This window comes from Coturnix japonica, chromosome 12 (genome assembly GCF_054131305.1).
Source record: "Coturnix japonica strain WE chromosome 12, WE-NBRP24, whole genome shotgun sequence".
Taxonomy (NCBI): Eukaryota; Metazoa; Chordata; class Aves; order Galliformes; family Phasianidae; genus Coturnix; species Coturnix japonica.
Window position 1 is genome coordinate 11,325,000 of NC_140674.1, and position 20,847 is coordinate 11,345,846.

Genomic DNA, 20,847 nt, shown 5'->3' on the forward strand with positions numbered 1-20,847 from the left:
CAGCCCCATGTTCTTCACTGTTAGGAACAAAGCATGCCAGAAGACACACCCTGCCTGTTTACACAGGCACTGTTCACTGCAGTCCCTTTCCCATGCTCAGTTTTTTTCTGGTCTCTCTTATTTTTTTTGTCCTGAATTGTCCAGGTTACTCCTTCACACTGCTTACTGGTATCCAGCAATTTCTGGCCAGGAAGTATTTCTATACAGAGCAATGGCTATCAATGGTATCTTGGATCTTTTTCTTTTAATACAAAACAACTGCACCGCAAATAGAGCACTTACCTGATGTGGCTGTCACACATTAAAAAAGTCCCTGAAGGATCTCAATGTGAAGAAACACATTGAGCTAACGCGTCCTGTTGATATGACTCAGGAATGAAAAGTACAGTTAAAAACCTATAGCTGCTCTTTGATTAAAGTAATATGCATGATTCTAACTTAGAATATGTCATCCTAATTGAAAAGAAAGCAATGCAACTAAGAAGAGAGTCACATAGGAAGAAATTGTTGTTTCTTTTCCCCTCAATACAGGAACCACTTACCTCCATTAGAAAACATCGAGTTGGGATAATTTCAACATTTGTCTAATTAGAGAACAAAGAAATTGAAAAGTTTTGTTGTTTTGTTAATTGCACAAAGTCTTCCAAGAGACTTACTTTCATATCCCCAAATATATTAGATAACCAGAAAATCTCAGAGCTTACAGAGATGCTGTGTTGCCACTCTCTTCCCAGGTATGTTTTCATCTGGGGTTGTGGCAGTACTGGGGGTTTCCACCCCTCTGCCCCAGGACAGCACACTGCAATGCATCAGAGACACAGAGACAATATGACACAGAGACAAAGGCATTTTACCCATAGAAACTCCCCATTCTTCCAGGGACCACACCACAAAGCAGCTTCCTTTAGGCACACCACTTTGTTTCTACAGAAGGTGGAGAGTGCCCTGGAATCAGAGCTTTTCCCTCCTCCACCCAAGGAAGGTGGAGAGATAGTCCAGGTGCAGAATACTAGATTTGAGGCTGACAAAAGGAAGTGCTGCCTTTTTAATCAGTGTCTTTAGTACACCTTGTGATCTGTGAAAGCCATTCTATTAATGAACTGTTGCTGCCATCTACCGAGCACAACAGCAACACATCACACAGATCAACACGGCAGATAGCCATCAAGTGGGAAACTAGTTACTTGGCTGAATTAAGGTTTTCACTAGAACAAACATATTTCTGTGTAGATGTTTAAGACATGCATCTACTTTAGACTGTACCTGTCCTTGTAGGAAATACTGAATTCTTGTTTGGGCTTTGGAGCCACTGGGGAACTGAACAATGTGAGTTTTGTAAAGAGCTCCCAAAATGTGAAGTAGATTGCTGCTAATAAGGAAGTTTGTACAGCTGAATATTTTTATTTTTTAAATAATGTTAACTTTTCTTTGGTGATATCACAATGAACTTCATCTTTGGTGAGCCCAAATTCTTACCCTCACATAAGTAGGAAGTTTCTAGTTGAAAAAGTGCAGGCATTGGCACTACATTTCTGCCTGTATACTGAGGGGTAAGAGCAAGGCTAAGCAGGCTGCAGAGGAAGTTCTCCTTGGTAGCAAGAGCTGTCCCAGCTCCCATGCTTTGCTTTGTCCAGAGGCCGAGGCAGTTTGGGGTCATGTTGGAGGCTGCCACTGGGTTTAAACAGCGCATTCATACATACACATCTGCAAATGTTGGGTTTTTTTTGTTTGTTTGTTTTTCAAGAAAAAGAAAACATAATAACACACAAAAACAGCAACCAAGTCAGTAAGTGCAAGAACTACAATATCGTCACCTGGTTGCAGTATATAAGAAAACATGCAAGCACACGTTGCTCACCTAGAAGGACACTGACAGCCAAATTCAGCCCCGCAGGTAAAAACAGCTCTATTAGATTCAGTGTGAGTTGGACACATTTGTTTCGAAGATGTATTCGGCTTGTTAAGGGATATCAGAAGGCTGGAGATTTGGGATGAAAAGTGGCAAACAACAGGGGGGGTTGCTGGTCTCAGCAGGCACTGCTATTTGGCTACACACAGCACCAATGTAAGAGCATGGTTTGGTGTGAGAAGCAAGACTGTGGCTGCAAGAACAGTTGCTTCTGTCTAAAGCAGCAAGGTAATTTAAAGGAATAAACTAAAATAGGAATCTGGTTCTTTTACTCAATTTCCTTTAGGGGAATTTAAGAGTGAAAGGACTGAATTCAATAGAATTACACTCGCGAGAAAAGAAAATTGGCGTCACCTCGGCCCTTCTGCAAAACCACACATCTCCACAGGAGGGAGCGTCTTGCCCACGAAGCTCATAACTAGTGCACAGGGAAAGGAAACAGCAGTGCTCCACAGAGTTCTGTTCTGCCGATTGTAGCCCCAGCCGCTGCTAGGAATTAATAGCGAGAGCTGGTAGTGAAACGGTTAACAAATAATGATGATTGTCAGAGCTTGTTAACCGCAGTTATTTTCAAGACATATGTAAATCTGTATAAACACCTAAGTGTGGTATATAATCTAAAACATACTGTTTAAATCTGTAAACGTTCCTGAGTTAATTTCGCTATGGGAGCGTTAGTTGCAGCTTCCTGGATTTACTGTGTTTGAATTCATACCCATGAACATAAAATTAAAATTAGTCTAAATATTTGTTGAGAATTAATCACCTGATAAATTTAGCTCTTTTTCATTTTCATGAATTATTCATCATCTCCTCTCCCTTCCGCTGATGTGTTTGGTTATTTACAAGAAGTGAATTACCAGTTTGTGTTACAAAATCCAGTATTCCAGGCAATTTGTAAGGTGCTCCCCTTGGAAACTGTTCCACCAGTATTTTATGGTACTTCTCTGCTTCTTGAAGAACTCAGTTTTTAAGAGAGAGGTGTAAGTACTTTCATACAGCAAATACTTTCCAACAAAATGTTTTTATGTCTTGCAGGAATATAATGAATGCTGGCCTCAGTTTATCAAACCAGACTACCCAGCTCCCTCTGTAGGGTCTTCCTACCCTTGGGCAAATGAACACTTTTTCCCAGCTTAGTGTCATCTGCAAATTTACTGAGGATACATTCAAACCCCTCATCCAGATAATCAGTAAACAATCGGTAATCATCAAAAAGAGCTGGCCCCAGTACTGACTCCTGGGGAACAGCTGAATTTAACGCCATTTATCACCACTTTCTGGGCTTGGCCGTACAGCCAGCTTTTTACCCAGAGAAGAGTACACCTGTCCAGGCCACAGGCTGCCAGCTCCTGCAGGAGAATGCCATGGGAAACAGTGTCAAAGGCTTTGCTGAAGTCTGGGTAGAATATATCAAAACCCTTTCCCTTGTCTACCAGATGGGTAACCTGATCAAAGAAGGAGATCAAGTTGGTGAAGCAGGACCTGCCTTTCATGAATCTGTGCTGGCTGGGTCTAATCCCCAGGTTGTCCCTAAAAGCCTGTGTTGACATGAATGCTTAGAAGCAGTATTATTAAATACTGTGACTGCAGGAGTCAGCAGTTACGTAAAACTTACCTGAAAAAGAGAAAACTCCTATTGCACAGTCTTAACATTGAGAATACCTGAGCTTGCCAAAGAGAAAAGATAATTGTGTCCCAAGGAGGTGTTTGCTCTCGATTGGCCTCAGGCAAGGTGGACTGAAAAGTTATCAACCACCAGATATTACGAAGAGAAAAAAAAAAAAAAAAAAAAAAAAAAACAAACAAGAAACAAAAAACCTTTTAATGAAATTCTTGAGCGGATAGAAGCACAGATTAGATACATTAAACGCATTAGATAGTTCAAAAGTTAAGTGATTCATGTGCACATAGGGGACTTTCTTTCAAACCACACTGCCTGCCTTCAATGCAGGCAGCAAAAGTCCAGATTTTCTGAATGGTGTTTAAATTCCCCCATCTACTGTTGGAAGCCTAATTTCTCACCACAGCTCATTAAATAAATTTTCCCCATAAAATAAATTGTGAGCAGACATCACTTCCCTTCTTTCAACTCACTGAAATAGATACCATCTTGAACTTCCCATTGGGTGATGTCTTTATATTTGTTGCTTTCAAACTCAGTTTGTTACTATTAATTAAATAACAAATCAGAAAATGACTTCTAAAATTATGAAAAAGCAAAACCAAATCCCCCACAACACACCCTCATGTGGTTAGTAACTGGTACCAGCACTCACAGAGCATCAAAGGGTTCTTTAAACAGAGACTTTCATCAGTGACGCTGCAAGCCTTCGTCTAATCTTTCATGATTTCCCATGCAGGAAGATCAAAAGAGAAAGAAGAGAATAGCACTGTTCCTTTGGAACTGTGGGAAAAGTATATGTTTAGCTACAACGCATGTAAAATGTAAGTGGGAAATTATTATTTACAAGACACATATTTTAATAAACAACATCATTAACTCCTTTTCTTTTCCTATAAGGAACAAGGATTTGTGCAGTTCAAAATCATGTCCAAAGCTCAAGAGATTTCTGGAAGAAAATGAAAAAGAATTAGGAAGTATCTAACATATAAGTCTTCAAAGCAAGAAGATCAATTTATGTTCATTTTTACTTACTGAAACACATTCTGCATATTTTATTGTTTCTGTCATCTTGTTATAAGCCATCCAGAGAGTTTTCAAAGAACATTAAGTCCTACAAGTAAACAAATAGTGAATGATAACAAAGGTACAAAAATGCAACAATTAATATCAGAAGTCATGCTTGTAAGACTTTTGTTACATAAAATAATTAGATTAGTCAATCATTTTCTATTATTCTGCCACTGAGAAATAAGAATGTCAGAGGACAATCCAAAAATCTTTAGTAACATGAGTTATGTTTTTAACCTAATATATAGGTTGCTGTTATTTTAGACCAGTGAATAATTTAAATAGTTTTGTCCTTTTATTTACATATTGTGATGTACAAATTCTGGACTGTTGAAACTATTGCATACTAATATTAACAAGTTAGTGTTGTCAAGAGCAGCACAAGGTCTCTTTTAGGCAATGGTTTGACTTTTCATTGCATGTATGCATTTGTAGGGTCACAGCCAACAGCAAGGACCTCTTTGGTCCTGGTCTGTCCAGCTCTTGGGACTACCTCTTGATGTTTCATACTTACAATGAGAAAGCAGGCACCAATCATCACTGCCTTGATTTTCACATCAAGATCTACAGGGACCTGGATCCCAAAGTTAGCAGTGTTGGTAAAGACGTTGTTCACAAATCCAGACCAGTACTTGGAAATTTTGCCTATCGTTGACATTTCATTGAGAGCTTTTACCTGCACCAATAAAAAACAAAACAAAACAGGAATAAGCCTACGTGTAAATAAATCAAATACTCACTGATTATATCTCCACAGAATTAATAACTGTCCTGACATGCAGAGTACTCTATAGTTGTCAGGCTGTTCTTTTCTTCTTGTCATTGAAATTCTCTACGAGTGTCAGATTTGCCTTTAGGAACGGCACACAAGAAAGGGTCTCTCTTGCAAATTTGGAGATGTCAGAATCTTCAGAGCTGACAGAAAAGTGGGGGGAAGCAATTATGAAAGTTTATACCACTCTTCTTTCACAAGGATTTTTTTCCCCCGTCTTCAGTTTCAGATATGCTCCAAGTCACAACAGCAGCACTGCTGTGGTCCAGTGTCTCCTACAACTGATGGATATGTTCTTGATTACACAGTCACCTCCCCACTCCTCACACAATAACAAAATTAGGAACATTACCTACTGAAGCAGTCTGATGTGGCTAGAAACACAGAATTTGTCTTATGATTATGTAACTAAGAGGAAGAGCTTTGTTTACATCAGAAAACTGTTCGTAGTTTCTTCAACAGTCTCATTCTCTTTCATACCCTAAATATTGCAAAAGCTCCTCCAAATTACTTTTGTTTTCCCCCTGACAAATGAAAATAAATGGACAGAGAACTGTCAGTCCCATCCAGAAGATATCTGCAGGAATCTGCATGTAGAAGTCAGGAACTCCAGTGCAAATAGTTGTGATTCTGTTCCCAAATTATTGCAATGTACATAATGTTATTAAGAGCAGAATGTCAGGAATTTTGATTGAGAATTAGCAAAACTGTAGAATTCTTAACACTCATAAGTAACGTACCTCAAAGTCAACATCGTCAAAACAGCCACAAGTTGCATATGGGCCAATTATTTTTAGTACATCTTCTTTACTTTCATTCTGTATCGTAAACTTAGGCAGAAATGGGTCCCAGTTCTGTACAACGTAACCAGCTACTGTACCTGGTGGGGACTGAACTTCTAACTAGCAAACAAAACAGAATAAAATCATATAAACTAATTTTATATTGGCAAATTTTTCCATAATACTTTATATAATTACAAAATATTTATTTAATGCAGTTATATATAATTTTACCAAACCATGAACTGGACATCTAACAGCTGTTTAATGGTGCATTTAAATACAGTGAACGATACACAGCTCAAAAGCTGCAGTAGAAGCTATCATCTGACATCAAATGTAAGATTTGATAAAACTTATACACTGTGGTGAAAAACAAAAAAAAACTGTAATGTGTGAGTATCTCATAGGCTATTTTATGCAGTAACTGTGCTACCCAGGAATCTTTCTTCTGAAAATCTGGAACTGAGAATGTAGGTAGAAAGTCTCCCTATAAAAAGTTTCCTTAAATAATATCTATGAATGAAATTCAAAAATAAGGAGAAGAGATTTCATTCTCGATAGGATCTGCATTTTTCACTCAAAGCAGCTGATTATTGCAATTTTCTATGGCCTTGAAGAGGTGGAGCCCTGACACAATACACCAGCTTCCCCAGAGAGCTGCTTCCCAGCACAGCCTGCACTGCCAGCCCCAGGAAAAGTCCCTCCTTTGCTCTCTGTGTTTGCAGTTAGTGATGCACACCCAAAGCACTAAATGATGTTGGCCTGAGCAGGGTGAGCAGTGGTTCAGGTCCGTACCTAAATGGAAGGAGATCTGTGTTGTCCAATGTAAGGCTCTATTTGGGATGCCCATGAGATGCATGCTGGGAATGTTACTTCTAAAAGGGCCTTGTTTATCAATAATTGCTTCTAAATGAAGGCCTTCACGCTCTTCTCTCACTTGAGGTGTTGCCTCATTGAGTGCCAAGGCAAGAAGAGAAGCTGCCTCCATGCAGCTCAGTCTAGGAATTCCTTCCTGCCATCCTCACTGAAGTCATGCAAGGCTTAATTAATGCAGAGCACATGCAGTGAGATGCTCGAACAAAATGCAATTAGGCAACACTCACCTCTTGCAGGAAGCAAGGGAACCAGCAGCTGTTGCATCTCAAGGGTCTATTCACTGTAATCACCTCTCGACCAGAGTTATCAGCAATCCTTATGGTGAAAGACCTTATAGGTGAACACAAGTTACGATTGAAGAAACCATTTTCTTCCACTGCAAAGTAAACTCTTTGTCCCAAATGGTTTTTTATCTCATATTTGCTGCAGGTCTCTGTGCCAAGTATGGCTAATAAAGCAAAACAAGTTGGAAGTTACCTTAGCATAAGGTTAGATTAGAGATAGCCTCCACCAAGACACATCAAATTCTGCTCTGCATACATGTTTACAGCTCCTGTCTTCTTTGTTGTATATACTATAAAAACTGTGAACAGAGACTGTTTAAAAATTGCTTTTAAATGGTGACATAAAGAAAATGCATGATAAACATGAAATAATAATGTCACAAAACAGAATTCATATGCTGAGTTTTGGTTTTGCCTTTTCTTATTTTGTACACTGAAAAATATTGAAACAAGGCTATACCCCTTCAGTGACACAATGTTCACTCAGAGAGATGCCCAAGAATCAGGCAAAAAACTTCTCAAAGAGGAGAAATACACGTGAGGAACGCATTTTAAAGTGTTTAAATTGTTGAACATGAAACTGAAATTTTGAGGAACCATGTAAATCAAACTATAATGCTTTCATTAATGCTTTCAGACCTTCCTTACTTTACTCACTTGCAGCACGTTCAAACAATAATCATCTTTCCAATCTATGGACAAATTAAATCTTTAGTTACTTTGAGGGAAAGATTTTAGGTTTTGGGCACTGTAACTTTCCTCTCTTCATCTCACCACACCAACACCACATCAGAGGCCTGATGGAAGGTCAGCGTGAAGCTGGGTTTGGAAGCCCTTTAGAGACAGCTGTGTACCAGCTGTGTTGGAGCACAACAAGAGTTGCACCATACCTTCAAGGAGCTCCACCTGCTGATGAATAATGATCCGGTCAAGCTGTTTCAAAAACAAAGAACAAAAATATAAACTAGTGAGTGTGGGAAGGTCTGGGGCTGCTGGTGATCACCTGTCTCTTTGCATTCCTTTCCTTCCTGAGTTCCCCAGAGAAACTCTCTGCTGGAAACCATCCTCACCTGTCAGTTGGTTACAAATGCAGGAGAAAAGACTGCCATGACACCCAGCTTTTCTGTGCTTACAGTCCCTCCAACATGCTCTGCTTTGGAAAATAATCATAAGTATTGCGAAACCTTAATTTCAGCCTACCTCCCAGGGTTATGTGACTTTTCAATGCATGTTTTATGTGACAATTTAGGCTTTGCTGGTTTCTTCTCCTTAAATTCCAGATGGGCATCAGACGCCTGACAATGAATTTTGCCATCACTCACAGCTGAAGACAGAAAGCTCACAACAGACATCTGAGACCAGCACGTCACAGCTCTCCAGTGTATGTATATTTCACACAATTGACAAATCTTGCCTGGTACACATTCAAACAGTTGCAGCTATTTATCAGTTCCAGCCATCTCCTGCAGCTAGTTCAGACAGTAAAGAAAAGCTGGTAATAGAGAAACTTCCAGATCCCTTTCATTAATCTCTGAAATGTGCATGCCAGTAATTGAAATAATAAAAAATATTTGGACTTTAAAATCTTCTCCCAAGAAGCTTTGCTGTTTGTCATTTAGATTTCATGAGATATGAGAAGCCTTGGAGCTCATGGGAAGTTAGCGCAGAGCTCTGCTGATGAAAAATGAATAAACAGGTTAAAGATGGCAGGACTATTTTAATATTTTAGTATTGATTTTAATATGGATTTCTTTCCCCCACACCGGCTTCCATGGAGGATGGAAAAATAATGAGCCTGAATTGCTAAAAACTTTGAGTGATTTTGCACTGGGTACCAGTTTGTTGTGAACAAAGCATAGGCAATGTTTAGCCAACAGGCAGCACCATTTGTTAGGCTTGCTTGTTTTGCCTTGTTGCTGCAAAGCAGCCATTCTGATGCATCTTTCATTGAGGCACTTGTGGATTAAGGGAATTCTGATGCATCTTTCATTGAGGCACTTGTGGATTAAGGGAATTCTGATGCATCTTTCATTGAGGCACTTGTGGATTAAGGGAATTCTGCTCTTGCATTTGAAAGCACAGAAAGCCCTTTGCTTTACATGGGTCTCAGTCCTCTCCAGCTCTAATGTGCTAAAATTTCTTATGCAAAACTAATCCTTAGCATTTAGTTTTGTGGGCATTACATTTACAGCTCATCAGTCTGACCAAGTCTAAACTAAGAAGCTTCTTACAACACTGGTAAAGCCTGGACTGTTGCACAACACAACGTTGAGCTGCTTGGCAAATTCTCAGGTCTCTTCCCCATCTATTCCTTCTCTGGGCAAAGGTTCCTCACTCTTATGATGGACTCCACACAATTCCCAGAACTACAGCTATAATCTGGAGGTTAATCACATTTTTTTGGGTAACCCATTTTGTAGAAAATTATTTAAAGTGTCACTTTTGAGACGATTACAGAAAGCGAGGTATCAGTTCAGCAGGGCAGAGGCAGTTTATCACCAGGCTCTGAAGCACCTCAAAGAGCCAAACACATTGCTCCTCAGCCTGACTGACTTCAGTGTACATTTGCATAGTGACAGATGTTTTCTGTTCCTCTCATCCAGTACTACATGCTGTGCCCTTGAGTTCCTGCTTAGCATAAGGCTGTGGGGATCTCTATGAGATTCACTAGGGCTGGATCCTGCTTTCAGAGGCAAGCATGTTATGGCCTTATTAAGAAATATATTCAACTTTCTCAAATAAATCTATCCAGCTATCTTCCCTGCTCCTGCTGGAGATAATCCCAGAACCTCATTTCTATTTGTTATCTTCTATTTATTCACAACCACTTTCTATATAATCCTTCTTCTGTTGAAATCATTCTCTAAATTGAATGCCTGTTTTTTTTTTCCTTAGGTTATTTTCTCCTCCAGGGCTGACAGCTGTCAGAGTTTCTGCTCTGATAGCATTTTTTTAATCTAAAAATGAAAAATTTGCAGTCTTGTTTTAAAGCAGGTTTTCTATTCCCTGTGCCCTATAGATGGTAATTCTCTGTGCCTGCTCCAGTTGGGAACCCGCACCCATAACACACACACAACCAGAAGCATACATGGTATGCTCCATCAAAAATTTCCAGTTCAGCTAGAAATACCTTCCATCACTTGTATGAGTGGTTCTCAGGACTTTCCCCTGGACAGAAAAGGAGACACTGAGGGCCAGGCTGATGCCTTCCCCTCACAAATGCAGCCTCACAGGAGTCACCTCAGGAGCAAACTGAGAATAATTAGTACGGGCTGCAGCACAGACACATGGTTATTGAGCTGAGAATGAAGACTTTATGTCAGATGTAAACCTTCCATAAAATGGAGTAGTAGAATTTGCTTCCCCACGTTGTACAGATAAAGTTAAGGTGTAATTCGTATTCATGCAGAAAGCTGAATATGTAACCTGCCAAGTATTGACTATCACAATCACTTTTCAACTAAAAAATGTAGCTCCACAGTCTGTGAACAAATGCTCCTGTAATTGACAACACATATCATTTTGTGCATGGGCTCCATGAAATGAAAATCATAACTCCACGTAAAAGATGGTTTTTGAAGGGTCTCCCAGTTTTGTTAACTGTCTTAGGTTCCAAATAGAAATTGCATTCAATTTCTGCCTCTATACAAAACTACAGAAAAGCATCTTTTAACTACAGCCCTCAAGTGATGCATCAGAATCTCAGCTCCCCCTTCCCTGCAATGCGCTTCTTGGGCACTGCCTCTTTTCTGCCTCAAATCCCAAAACAGAGGTGCAAGTTTGCAGTTGCTCAGGCTTTCTCTTGGTCATCTCCTTGAGAACTTGCTTCTCCCTCTCAGCTTGTGGGCACAAGGAATTTGCCCCAAAGACCTCCATGTTCCTCAGGGAGAGGAGTATGATTCCCTCACACACTGATGGTTTTAGTCAACCAGATGAGTTCTGAGGTCAGCCAGGGTTTGGCAGTGGTTTCCCTCAAAGAGCTGGAAGTAAACTGGAGGGACACTGAGAGGTGTCATAGTATGACCTAGAAAAAGTCCTAAAAAGAAGAAAATCATGTCTGAGGACAAGGAGAGCTGCATGAACAGCAAATGGATTTCTGCAGAAATGAATAGCGGCAATGAAGGAAGAGCTTATAATTTGTACATTCCTTATCTCATTGTAAATGTCAAACATCAGAAAAGCCTCTCCATATCCAGTTCCCCACCCCCCTAAGAAAAAACCCCAAACACTCCCACCCCCTGAATATCAAAGGAATCCATGATGAAACAGAACAGTTGTAGCATTGGGAAAGATTCTGGACCTGCTTCAGGTACTCCAGTCCTGGCGGCAAGTTATGCATGTCTGAGGCTTGCTTCCACAGGCCTGCAGGCTCAGTAGGCTTGTCCTGCTCTGGCAGGTCAGAAGAACCAGGGAGGTAGTCCTTAAAGACTGGGTTTGTTTGCCCTTGAGATTCTGCAGGGAAAAAAAGAAGAAAAATATATATATATATATATAGCAATGAACAGGGCCAAACAGCAGCCGGCAGAACTGAGACACCAGCATCACATTCTGCCTGTGTCTATACCAGCATCTGAGCTTGGATGCACCTTGGCTGTCTGCTGCAGCTGGTCTCAGTGCCAGCACCTTTCCACCGCTGCAGTAACACTGGCTCTGCTCTTGCAGCATGTGCCAGCTGCAGCTCTCAGCACATCTATGGCAAGTCCTCGCATTAACTGAGCCCCTACGCCTCGGCAGCAAACAGCCACCAAACCATTTTTATCTCCTTTGTGACAGTATTCAGGCATAGCATGGTCTGAGCTCCAGAAGGAATTTTGGGTTTAGGTCTGAAGCTGCCTTTTGCAGTTGTGGGTTTAATTGAGGTCCTTTAGCTTTATTTGAACCCACTGTGGCTGATTCATCGTTTAATCATATTTTGATCTTAATTTGCCTTTGCAGCCACTGCTTTCCTTCAAAGTCATAGACCACAGGAGGAAGAAGAAACCCCTTTGAATTTGTAGCTGGCTTTTAAAAATGTATAACTGGCGGATAAATATTTTATATGCTCTTCTGCATCATTTTACCTCACAGGGTTCTGTTACTGCTATAACTCTTGTTGTTACATGAAATGCCATGAAGTGGCCGAGTGTTAGTGTTATTCTCAGATAATAAAAAGGAAAAAGACAACAAATTGCAGTTCTACCTGTCAAATTTTAAGCTATACAAAAATCAAACAGTAAATGCATTAAATATTGATGACATCCTAAGCTACTTTGAGGCTTTGTCTATTTTCATGGCTGCTTCCTACTTCATTTACAGTGCGGGAGAACTTAAAAGTTACGACATGATGCAGTGAGCAATCTGCAGAGGTACTGGTTCCTAACAGAAGCATATTACCAAGTTCCTTCATTATGAAAACTGTATTACAGAATTTGACTATTTCATTGCTCTTGTTAATTACCATGCATTAAAATATACAGAACCAGATCTCTTTTTATATGTCTAAATATAAGCAAAACGTATACTTTTCCCTAAGGGGAAAAATGTACATTCCAAGAGCACAACAATGCTCTAAAATCTGTTTCCTGCTGCATAACTTCTGGTGCTGTAAATACTGAATGTCTGAAGTACTTGATGGGGGAATAAAGGAGTAAGCATTACATTGCTGGAGCTCCCTGGGCCATCATCTGCCTCCGTACATCAGACCAGGGCTATCCCTGTGGGGTTGCATTGGTGCTAAGAAAAAACAGATTTGTGTCCTTCTGCTTAGCTTTAGAATTTGACTGCATGGAAAAAAAATGAAGGTTGATGGCTTGTGAGAGCAGCATACTCCTGTGTTTATCTACAGCCCTGAACAGCCAAATGCTGCAGCTCAAAGACAATATGTGACAGAAATGAACTCAGAAAGAAGTAATCTGGTTACTTTCATTTATTCTTCAGATATTTATTTTTCCTGCATGACTCTAGCTAGTTTTGGAAGTGAAAAGCATTTTCATATTTTCAGAGTGGAATAGGAAAGAAGTGCGAAATCTGTGTGAATCTTGGATCAGAACGTGCCCTTCCCATGCAGCCCATACTAACAGGTTTAAGCAAAAAGATACGAGCACCATTTCCTGACTGAATGCAGATACGAACATTTTGTAATGCACTTTATTCAAATAACACTCCAGTATAGATTTTAGTCTCCTTAGGAGCCTCTTGAATACTGAAAAATTAAAAGAAGCCCAAATAACCGTGCTTTGGCTGCTGTGGTTTTAGCCTGAAACTCTCATTTCATCAGACTGCTGATTGCTGGAAATGTACGAGACTGTAGTTTTCTGTAAACACGATCTAAAAATACAGACTATAGATGCACTTACCTTGAGAGGCCATGAAGCTTCCTGAGTTACTTCTTCAAAGGAAGCCAGGTTAAAAGAAAAGGCTTTTCTTGTTGCAGCAAAGAAAAAAAAAAAAAAGAGCACAGCATGCGCAAAACTTCAGAAGGTGTCTGTCTACTTCATATCAGCTTACAAAGAACTGGAGGAAACGTATCGCCTTTCTCATGTTCCAGAACACTGCATTTTATGTCGATGGACAACAGGGGGAGATGATGCTAACAAACAAGAAAAACATTATTCATTTCAAGTCGTTTGCACCAATGGAAAGAGAAAGAAGTGTTTTGTGCATACAAAGAGGCAAAACTTCGATGTACCCACTGGGAAACAGAACGCATTAAACCTCAAACTCCACTTTATAATGTATGTATGTATTCTGCGACTATACAAATTCTGCCTTTATAATTCAATATTTATGTTTCCTTTTCTGCAGGTACCCTGCAAGGACAGAGGAGGTGATTGCCTGCATCTCCCCACTGCTGGCACCCACTCAATATATCTCATGCTTGAAAAAGGATGAGCAGTGTGGGCTCTTTCTCTGCACTTCCCTGTGGAGTTCAGTCTTCCCTCCTTAGGACGTCACCCCTGAAAGCAGCCCCATGCAACCCCCCCACACCCCTTGGGCTCCACTGCTGATCACTGAGAAGTGCTTGATTGGACATGAGAAGTGAAACGGGCTTCCTGTGTCCTGCTGCGGGCAAACACCGTCCATGCCAACACGTAACGCACAATTACCCGCATTGCACCGAGAGCAAAACAGGAGGAGGGAGGGTAACCTTGACTTACCAGCTCATATTTCTACCTCGAGTGCCCAAGTCGCCATGGAGATCATGCACATGTGAGCCGCAGACAGATATGATGCATGGCTGCAAAATGGCAGAGCCTAAGCAGAGCACACGGAGGAGCAGGACAAGGTGTTGGGGAGCGTTTCTGCTCTGCTGCCTGCAAGTCCTTCCACTTTGGAGCAGCCCACAGAAACACATGGAGCAGATTTATCTCTGGAGAGTGCAGCTCAGGAAGATACAGATCTCTGAAAGAATACACGCAAGAAGGAACACAATTTGTACTGAGTATATTAGTAAATGCAAAGCCCACATGTGAAAATTTGACTGCAAAACTGCATGAGAGCTTGTCATTGGGCACTGAGAAGTCACCGAGCAATGCAGCCCTACTCACAGACAAAGGAAATGTGGTTGCTGAACAACTCTGCATTGAACAAATCCTTTTAGATTGGGAAGAAGTTTCCCATCACTGGAAATAAAGATTAGGAATGACTGAAAGTTTTTGCTTCTTTCTCCTTGTCAAAGATATGCTGCTTCAGAGTAAAAGATCTGATCTGGGGAGCAGGCACAAAGCTCCAACAAACTCCCTGAAGAAGAAAGGGAGGGAAAGTACCAGGTAAATATGATAAACCTAACTTTGACAGTTGTGGATGACAAATTTCAAAAGACAGCTCAGGTACAACAGTCACCCACCCTTAACGAGGAAAAAAGTTTTCTTTGCATCTCAGAAAACCACTCCAAAAACATTCCAGTACTTTTGTCAACATGTAAAGCAAGAGGAGGGCAGTAAGAGAAATGTGCCCAATGCAAAACAAAAAAAACACATATTAAGAGATATATACTGAAGGAATAGGTTTCAAATGTTTACAAAGCATTTTCTGAGAGCTACAAACAGCACTTTGGTCCATCCCCACACCCACACTGCACATGCAGCAGAATCTGGGCAGGGGGAAGGAGGGCAGTGAGAAGGAGAGTGGAGCTGGGGGACATGTGTGGGCTCCTTCTAGGAGCACCGTAGTAGCAGGGGAAGGTCCAGATGTGGGAAGGAACCAAGCTTCAGTGTTCCACTGCTCATGAAATAAACATTTCCCTGGAGCGGTTCTGCCCTAAAGAACTCATTTCCTGGCATTATTCACACAATTGCAGTAAGTGGGTAATAGGAAGACATAAAACTTGGCTTGAAGTACATTTTCTATGTAGTTTATTTTTTCCATTTCTCTCATAAATTTCCATATCTTTCACAATGCCCCCTTCCTACCTTATTGTTTCAAACTGAAACAATCATTTTAGTAGATTGTATCGATTGATTTCTGCAGGATCTGAAAATGAGCCTTGCATTGAGATAAGTCTTTACAATTAAAGTTATTTTATTTAATCTCAGTTTATTTATTTTTTTTATTAAGTACCCACAGATTGGTCAAAATCCACTCCAGCTGTGATTAAAGGTAGCATCACTGAGGACTGAAGGAACAGAAGACTTAATCATGTTTATCCGTAAATGCAGCCATCCTTTGGTGCTATTTAAAAACACATAGGGAAAAACTACAAGCAAGGGAGGGACAACTAATACAACGAATACTAGCTGACTTTTAAGGAATTCCACAAGCCAAATGGCAGCACCCAGTTTCTGCCAAGACAATGAGCTCAGCCTCATTGCCCCCCACTGAAGATACTGGGGGTCATGGCCTACATTTGTTCTACTGCAGGGAGACTGAATAATAGGAACAGAGCCTGCTCCCTTCTGGGTGTACGTCCTGCAACACATTCACAAGCTGTGTCCACCAGGCAAAAGTGCCAGGAGAAAAACAGGAGATAGCAGCAAAGTTTAGAGTATAAGAAAAAGCTGTTTGTTTCTGGAGGTCAGGACATGCTGTGCCATCCAGCAGCAGACTGCAGGGTGCTGGCCTGCTCTCATCAGTTCATTCTGTACCTCCATGAGCAATTCCAGAGCTTCCTGGCTGCTAGGAAAAGGGATAACTAATGACAATTTCCATTTGAAGTTTCCTTTCACTAAAATACCTATTGTCATCAGCTTTAATGCTTAACATTGTCATTTTCTACTTTTATAGGAAATTATGTGGCCTTTCATCCCTTTCTTAGATTACCCTTTAGCAAAGAAGAAACACCGTGTGAGTGCAAGAATCAGATGTGACTGTGCAATAAGCTCCAACTTGCAGATTTTTATATAATATTACATTCTGCACTAGAAAATGCGTATTATTTTAATACTACCCCCAACATGTGTTGATATGGGTCAGAGTCCAAGTTAGCAAACCTCCATGCCAGCAAATACAGCAACCAACTGGAAATTTGTCAAGTAGCTTCCATACCCATATATTTACCCAATATATGGAAAAGACTGAGCTCAACACCAGACCCAAATATTTCGGTTTGAATCCCATTAAATATGGTTAAGAAAACATGACCATGAAGATGTTGGTTTATTTAAGTAGACCAATGAGATTTAAGCAAAAATAAGTCAGTAAAGGAGGAGTGTGGAAGACCTGCAGGTATAGTGTACCAAACTCATTTAAAGCACACTCAGTGTTCATTAGGTGCACAGACCTGGGACACTCACAAGGGTTGCAGCTTATTGTAAAATTATCAATAAAATTAAAACGATACATTCTAAGATTACCTCCACTGTATCTTCAGAAAGTCACCATTCGACATTTTAATTCCAAATTCAAACTAAGCCAAATGTATTTTTTAGGAGGGAATAGAGAAGAAGAGAAAGGGATGAGATATCCACAAAATTGAATGACATAACAGTATCAGGACATCAAAATTAATTTCAGTTTCCCTGAGGTATCTTATTTTAATTAATAAACTCACGATCCTGCTCTATTAATTAGAATACTGAAAGAATAATAGGTGTCAGATGAACTTATTTCTAATAGGGATTTTCATACTGTAAAAAAATAAAAGGAATTAAGGATCTCCCTCAATTTTTCTTCTACATTTAATAGCAACATTTGAATTTTTTACCAGATGCTACAGCAAAACTATTGCTCATATGTGAAATTTGAAAACCTCTGGGTTTTGTATTCATTGTTTTATTTCAATAGGCCCTGCCTATTGAAGGGATGACAGCGACCTGCTTACCAAAGAAAATAATTCTTGTGGGATAACAGCTATTTTTATTTCCAATATTATTTTCTACTATTAAGACTAATAAGTCATGGATTAAAAAAAAAAATCCTTCTTTACTGCTTTCATTTCAACAAACAGGGACATGATTTAGCGGAGGTTTTTTAGAGTTAGGGCACTATGGTTTGGTTGCTGTTGGACTTGATGATCTTTAAGCTCTTTTCCAACCTGAGTAACTCTTACGACTCTGTATGAAAACAGCACTTACCCATTAGAGTCTCACTGTGCCGAACACAATTCCAGGGATACAAGCTTCTCAGATGTTTTACAGCTCAGGTTACCTGGGCCATTCAGTGGTCACCAAGGCTGCCATGCTACTGCTCAGATCACACTTTTGCTAATCACATGCTAATCCACTCTTCTGCTGAAATCAGCATTAGATTTGGAGAGCTGAATCTTTTTCTCCCTAAACTGTTTTATGTTCCTGTCTTCTTGTATCATAGTTCACTCACCTGTGGAAAATCAGAGCAAATTTTCCCATTTGTTCTCCAGTTGCCAGAAGTGACAAATCTGTACTTTAGATAACTGTGAAGCTCTTTTCAGATTTCTATTATATGAAACAAGAAGGGAGAACAAAATATTAGCTAACTGCCAAAGGTTTAGGTTAGCAAAGTAAGAAAAAATTCTGCACAGATGAAATGGATGCTCACCATTTCAGAACTGTTTGTCCCATATATCCTGTTTCTTTCACCCAGCACTATGGCACTGAGGGACGTTGTTAGCAGGCACAGTGGTGTTAGGCTGATTGTTGGACTAGGTGATCTTACTGATTCCATGATCTGTTACTAAACTAGAGCAAGAGAGGCCAGCAGGAAGCTATGCACAGCTTGTCCAGTCAGTACATCTGAATAGCATTTTGTTTAGATAGGTTTCAAACTGACAGGTTGAATATTTTCCCTACTTTACTGAAGAACAGAAGTTATAATAGTTGCTATGTGAGATAAAAAGGCATCACTAATAGAATATGTAGCAAAGTTCAGCAATTGAAAAACAAGGAAAATTGCACAGGACCTTGACTAGCAGTGGCAGCAGCTGTTACTGCTCAGATCCTCTCTGTTCCAGCAATCACAAATTCTACTATTTGCCTTGTCTAAAGACTTTGTAATTACTTTGATGGTTTATTCAGAAGGAGCCTAATAGTTAATAGAAACAAAATTTGCCTCAAGTAAATAGGGAAGGTCTTTCAGAAGTTTGTCATTAGTGTTTTCTTATCCTGTGACAGTCTTAACTATGGAAGACTGACACCATGGGGGCAGTGAACATCCTCAATACTTTCTGTAGTTCTGAGTGAGGGTTCCAAGCTCACAGGTTTGAGACTTCTGCTCCTAGTGGGCATTGGCACAGACGGCATCACTTGTTTCCTAAATTAAATAAATAAATGAATGAATTTCAGTGCCAGCTCTCACACATTTTGCATCTCAGGTCGGAGTACAGAAATCTACACTACCCATTCCAAGGAATGGGAACAGTGTTTTCCCTTCCATTTAAATACATATGCCATTTTCATACAGTAATCATACTAATTTATTCTAATACTTGCATTTTAAATACAATAGACATGGTAAAAGTTAGGATACCAAAAACACCAAAGAGAAATACCAAAGAGAATAATTAAGTACTGGATGAAATTCTGCTCTCACTTACTCCAGCAGAATAGTTTACTCTGGTGACTAAGATATAAATGTGGCTTCTTCTATATTTTTTTAGACAAAGAATTATACATCTTATAGACTCTAACATTTGGTTAATGGTTACTAAATCTGGCATTTACGGAGACATTAGGAAAGATGGTATTTATTTGCAATTTTATTTCCCTCATAGTGAAACGTGGAATCCATACAGCTGTACAATGAAGATGATTAGAATTGCTAGAAATGAAGGCCTCCTGGGAAAGAAAAATATCAATAGCATAGTTTAACTACATGAACCATAATTGCATTATTAGCTCTGCTGCGTGCTACCACAGGAAAGCTAATGACATGATTCTGAAGAAGCTTTATAGATTATGGAAAACTGGATAACCTCTTGTGCTCCCATTGACAGCACAACTCATTTGAGATCCCTGCCATCACCGGGAGGAAAACTGTTTCATTTTTCACAAGCCTTCTGAACGTGTCTTTTTCTGGAATTTAAGTAGTAACTGTACATACACCAATGGATGAGTAGCCAAAATAACAAATTACCTTTTGTTTAACCTTAGCTGTGGCAAATTTAGCAGTGAATTCAGTCAGTGTCAGTCCTTGTCCAATAGATAAACAGATGCTGCAGGAAAAGGAAGGAAAAGGAGGCAACTCTCACTCCAGCGTGCACTGGCACTGAGTGGAAGGCAGGGGATTCATGCCATAATCTGTCAAAGAAGTGATTTTTTTGAGTTCCAAATGCACCATCTACTAAATCAACCTCCCAGTTTGCTACATGGGCTTTTAATCAGAAAACCAAAATCAGATTTCTCATTTTGACAAAATTCCAAATGCAGCAAGTTCACATTGTTCCTGCATTTTACTCTCCCACCCAGGCTGCAAAGACAATTACCTGAAAAACCACAACTTTTCCAGTAGTTACTGCAACAGAGGAAAGGTGTTATCAAGTCTGAAAATACAGAACAATACAACACAAACCTAAAATGTTGGATCTAGGAGACACATCTTTGCATCCACATCACCACCTCATTTGAATAACTGACTCACAATGTGCTGTTCATCCCCCTGATGACAGCAAACAGCATATGTTTGTCCATGCCTTGTCATAGCACCCATGAGTGTGCCCTCTTTGCTGCTGGTTCACCATCATACAAGGATCAGCAACTTTCTTTCTTCCCCTCAGCTCAGAGGTGGGCAGGAGCCATTCCATCCACTCCAGTCTTTGGTAAGCTGCCTTGTTCTGATTGTCATGGTCACAGGTCCCACTCAGGCTGTTATCACACAGGTCAGAAAATCTTGCCATGCAGACCACAGCAAGTCTGATGGGTCTTCTCCCTCATTCAGATACAACATTGCTTTTTCTCTTGTTGAGATCACAGAATCCTAAAGGAACTGATAGGGCAAGTGAAAGACTTGCAGTTATACTGGATGTAGGAAAGAAGGATAAAAACTAAATAGAAAATGGCTAATTTAAGAGCAAAACATCTTGTCTGTGCTTGGATGTTATATTCTGCATAACTTATTGCTGAAGCTGCAAAGCAATTAACAGTATACATACTTCTGCTTGAAGTGGCTGTCTTGCTGAAGGAAATACTAACTTGCTA

The 20,847-nt window shown here is 40.0% G+C and overlaps 1 protein-coding gene and 2 long non-coding RNA genes across 7 annotated transcripts in view; 1 reads left to right on the forward strand and 2 right to left on the reverse strand.

The window, feature by feature from the left end:
* PLSCR5 (phospholipid scramblase family member 5) overlaps nt 1-13,752 on the reverse strand; it is a 19,960-nt gene extending 6,208 nt beyond the window's left edge. The window contains exons 1-11 of one of the 5 annotated variants that reach the window (XR_014933220.1): nt 13,657-13,752; nt 11,622-11,773; nt 8,212-8,254; nt 7,265-7,485; nt 6,117-6,278; nt 5,119-5,280; nt 4,569-4,647; nt 4,189-4,482; nt 3,528-3,649; nt 2,264-2,398; nt 705-799 (exon numbers count right to left, since the gene is read on the reverse strand). Coding sequence is in view for 3 of the 5 variants with exons in the window: in XM_015871747.3 (XP_015727233.2) it covers nt 4,609-4,647; nt 5,119-5,280; nt 6,117-6,278; nt 7,265-7,485; nt 8,212-8,254; nt 11,622-11,773; nt 13,657-13,669 (792 nt within the window). In the remaining 2 variants the exon portion in view is untranslated. Of the gene's footprint in view, nt 1-704; nt 800-1,422; nt 3,650-3,719; nt 4,483-4,568; nt 4,648-5,118; nt 5,281-6,116; nt 6,279-7,264; nt 7,486-7,514; nt 7,612-8,211; nt 8,255-11,621; nt 11,774-13,656 lie in introns of those variants that run through there. The other 4 variants (XM_032446499.2, XM_015871747.3, XR_014933221.1 and 1 more) reach the window with 4 other exon arrangements.
* LOC146758849 (uncharacterized) overlaps nt 1-15,833 on the forward strand; it is a 23,008-nt gene extending 7,175 nt beyond the window's left edge. Inside the window, exons 2-3 of the long non-coding RNA XR_014933223.1 lie at nt 8,602-8,702; nt 14,105-15,833. This is a non-coding gene — a long non-coding RNA (uncharacterized LOC146758849). The remainder of the gene's footprint in view (nt 1-8,601; nt 8,703-14,104) is intronic.
* LOC146758850 (uncharacterized) lies at nt 14,569-19,947 on the reverse strand. Its single transcript, XR_014933222.1, has 4 exons — nt 19,787-19,947; nt 18,254-18,964; nt 18,056-18,150; nt 14,569-14,701 (listed from the first exon to the last, which is right to left on the reverse strand). It is a non-coding gene; the product is annotated as an uncharacterized LOC146758850 (long non-coding RNA).
* Nucleotides 19,948-20,847: the final 900 nt, after the last annotated feature.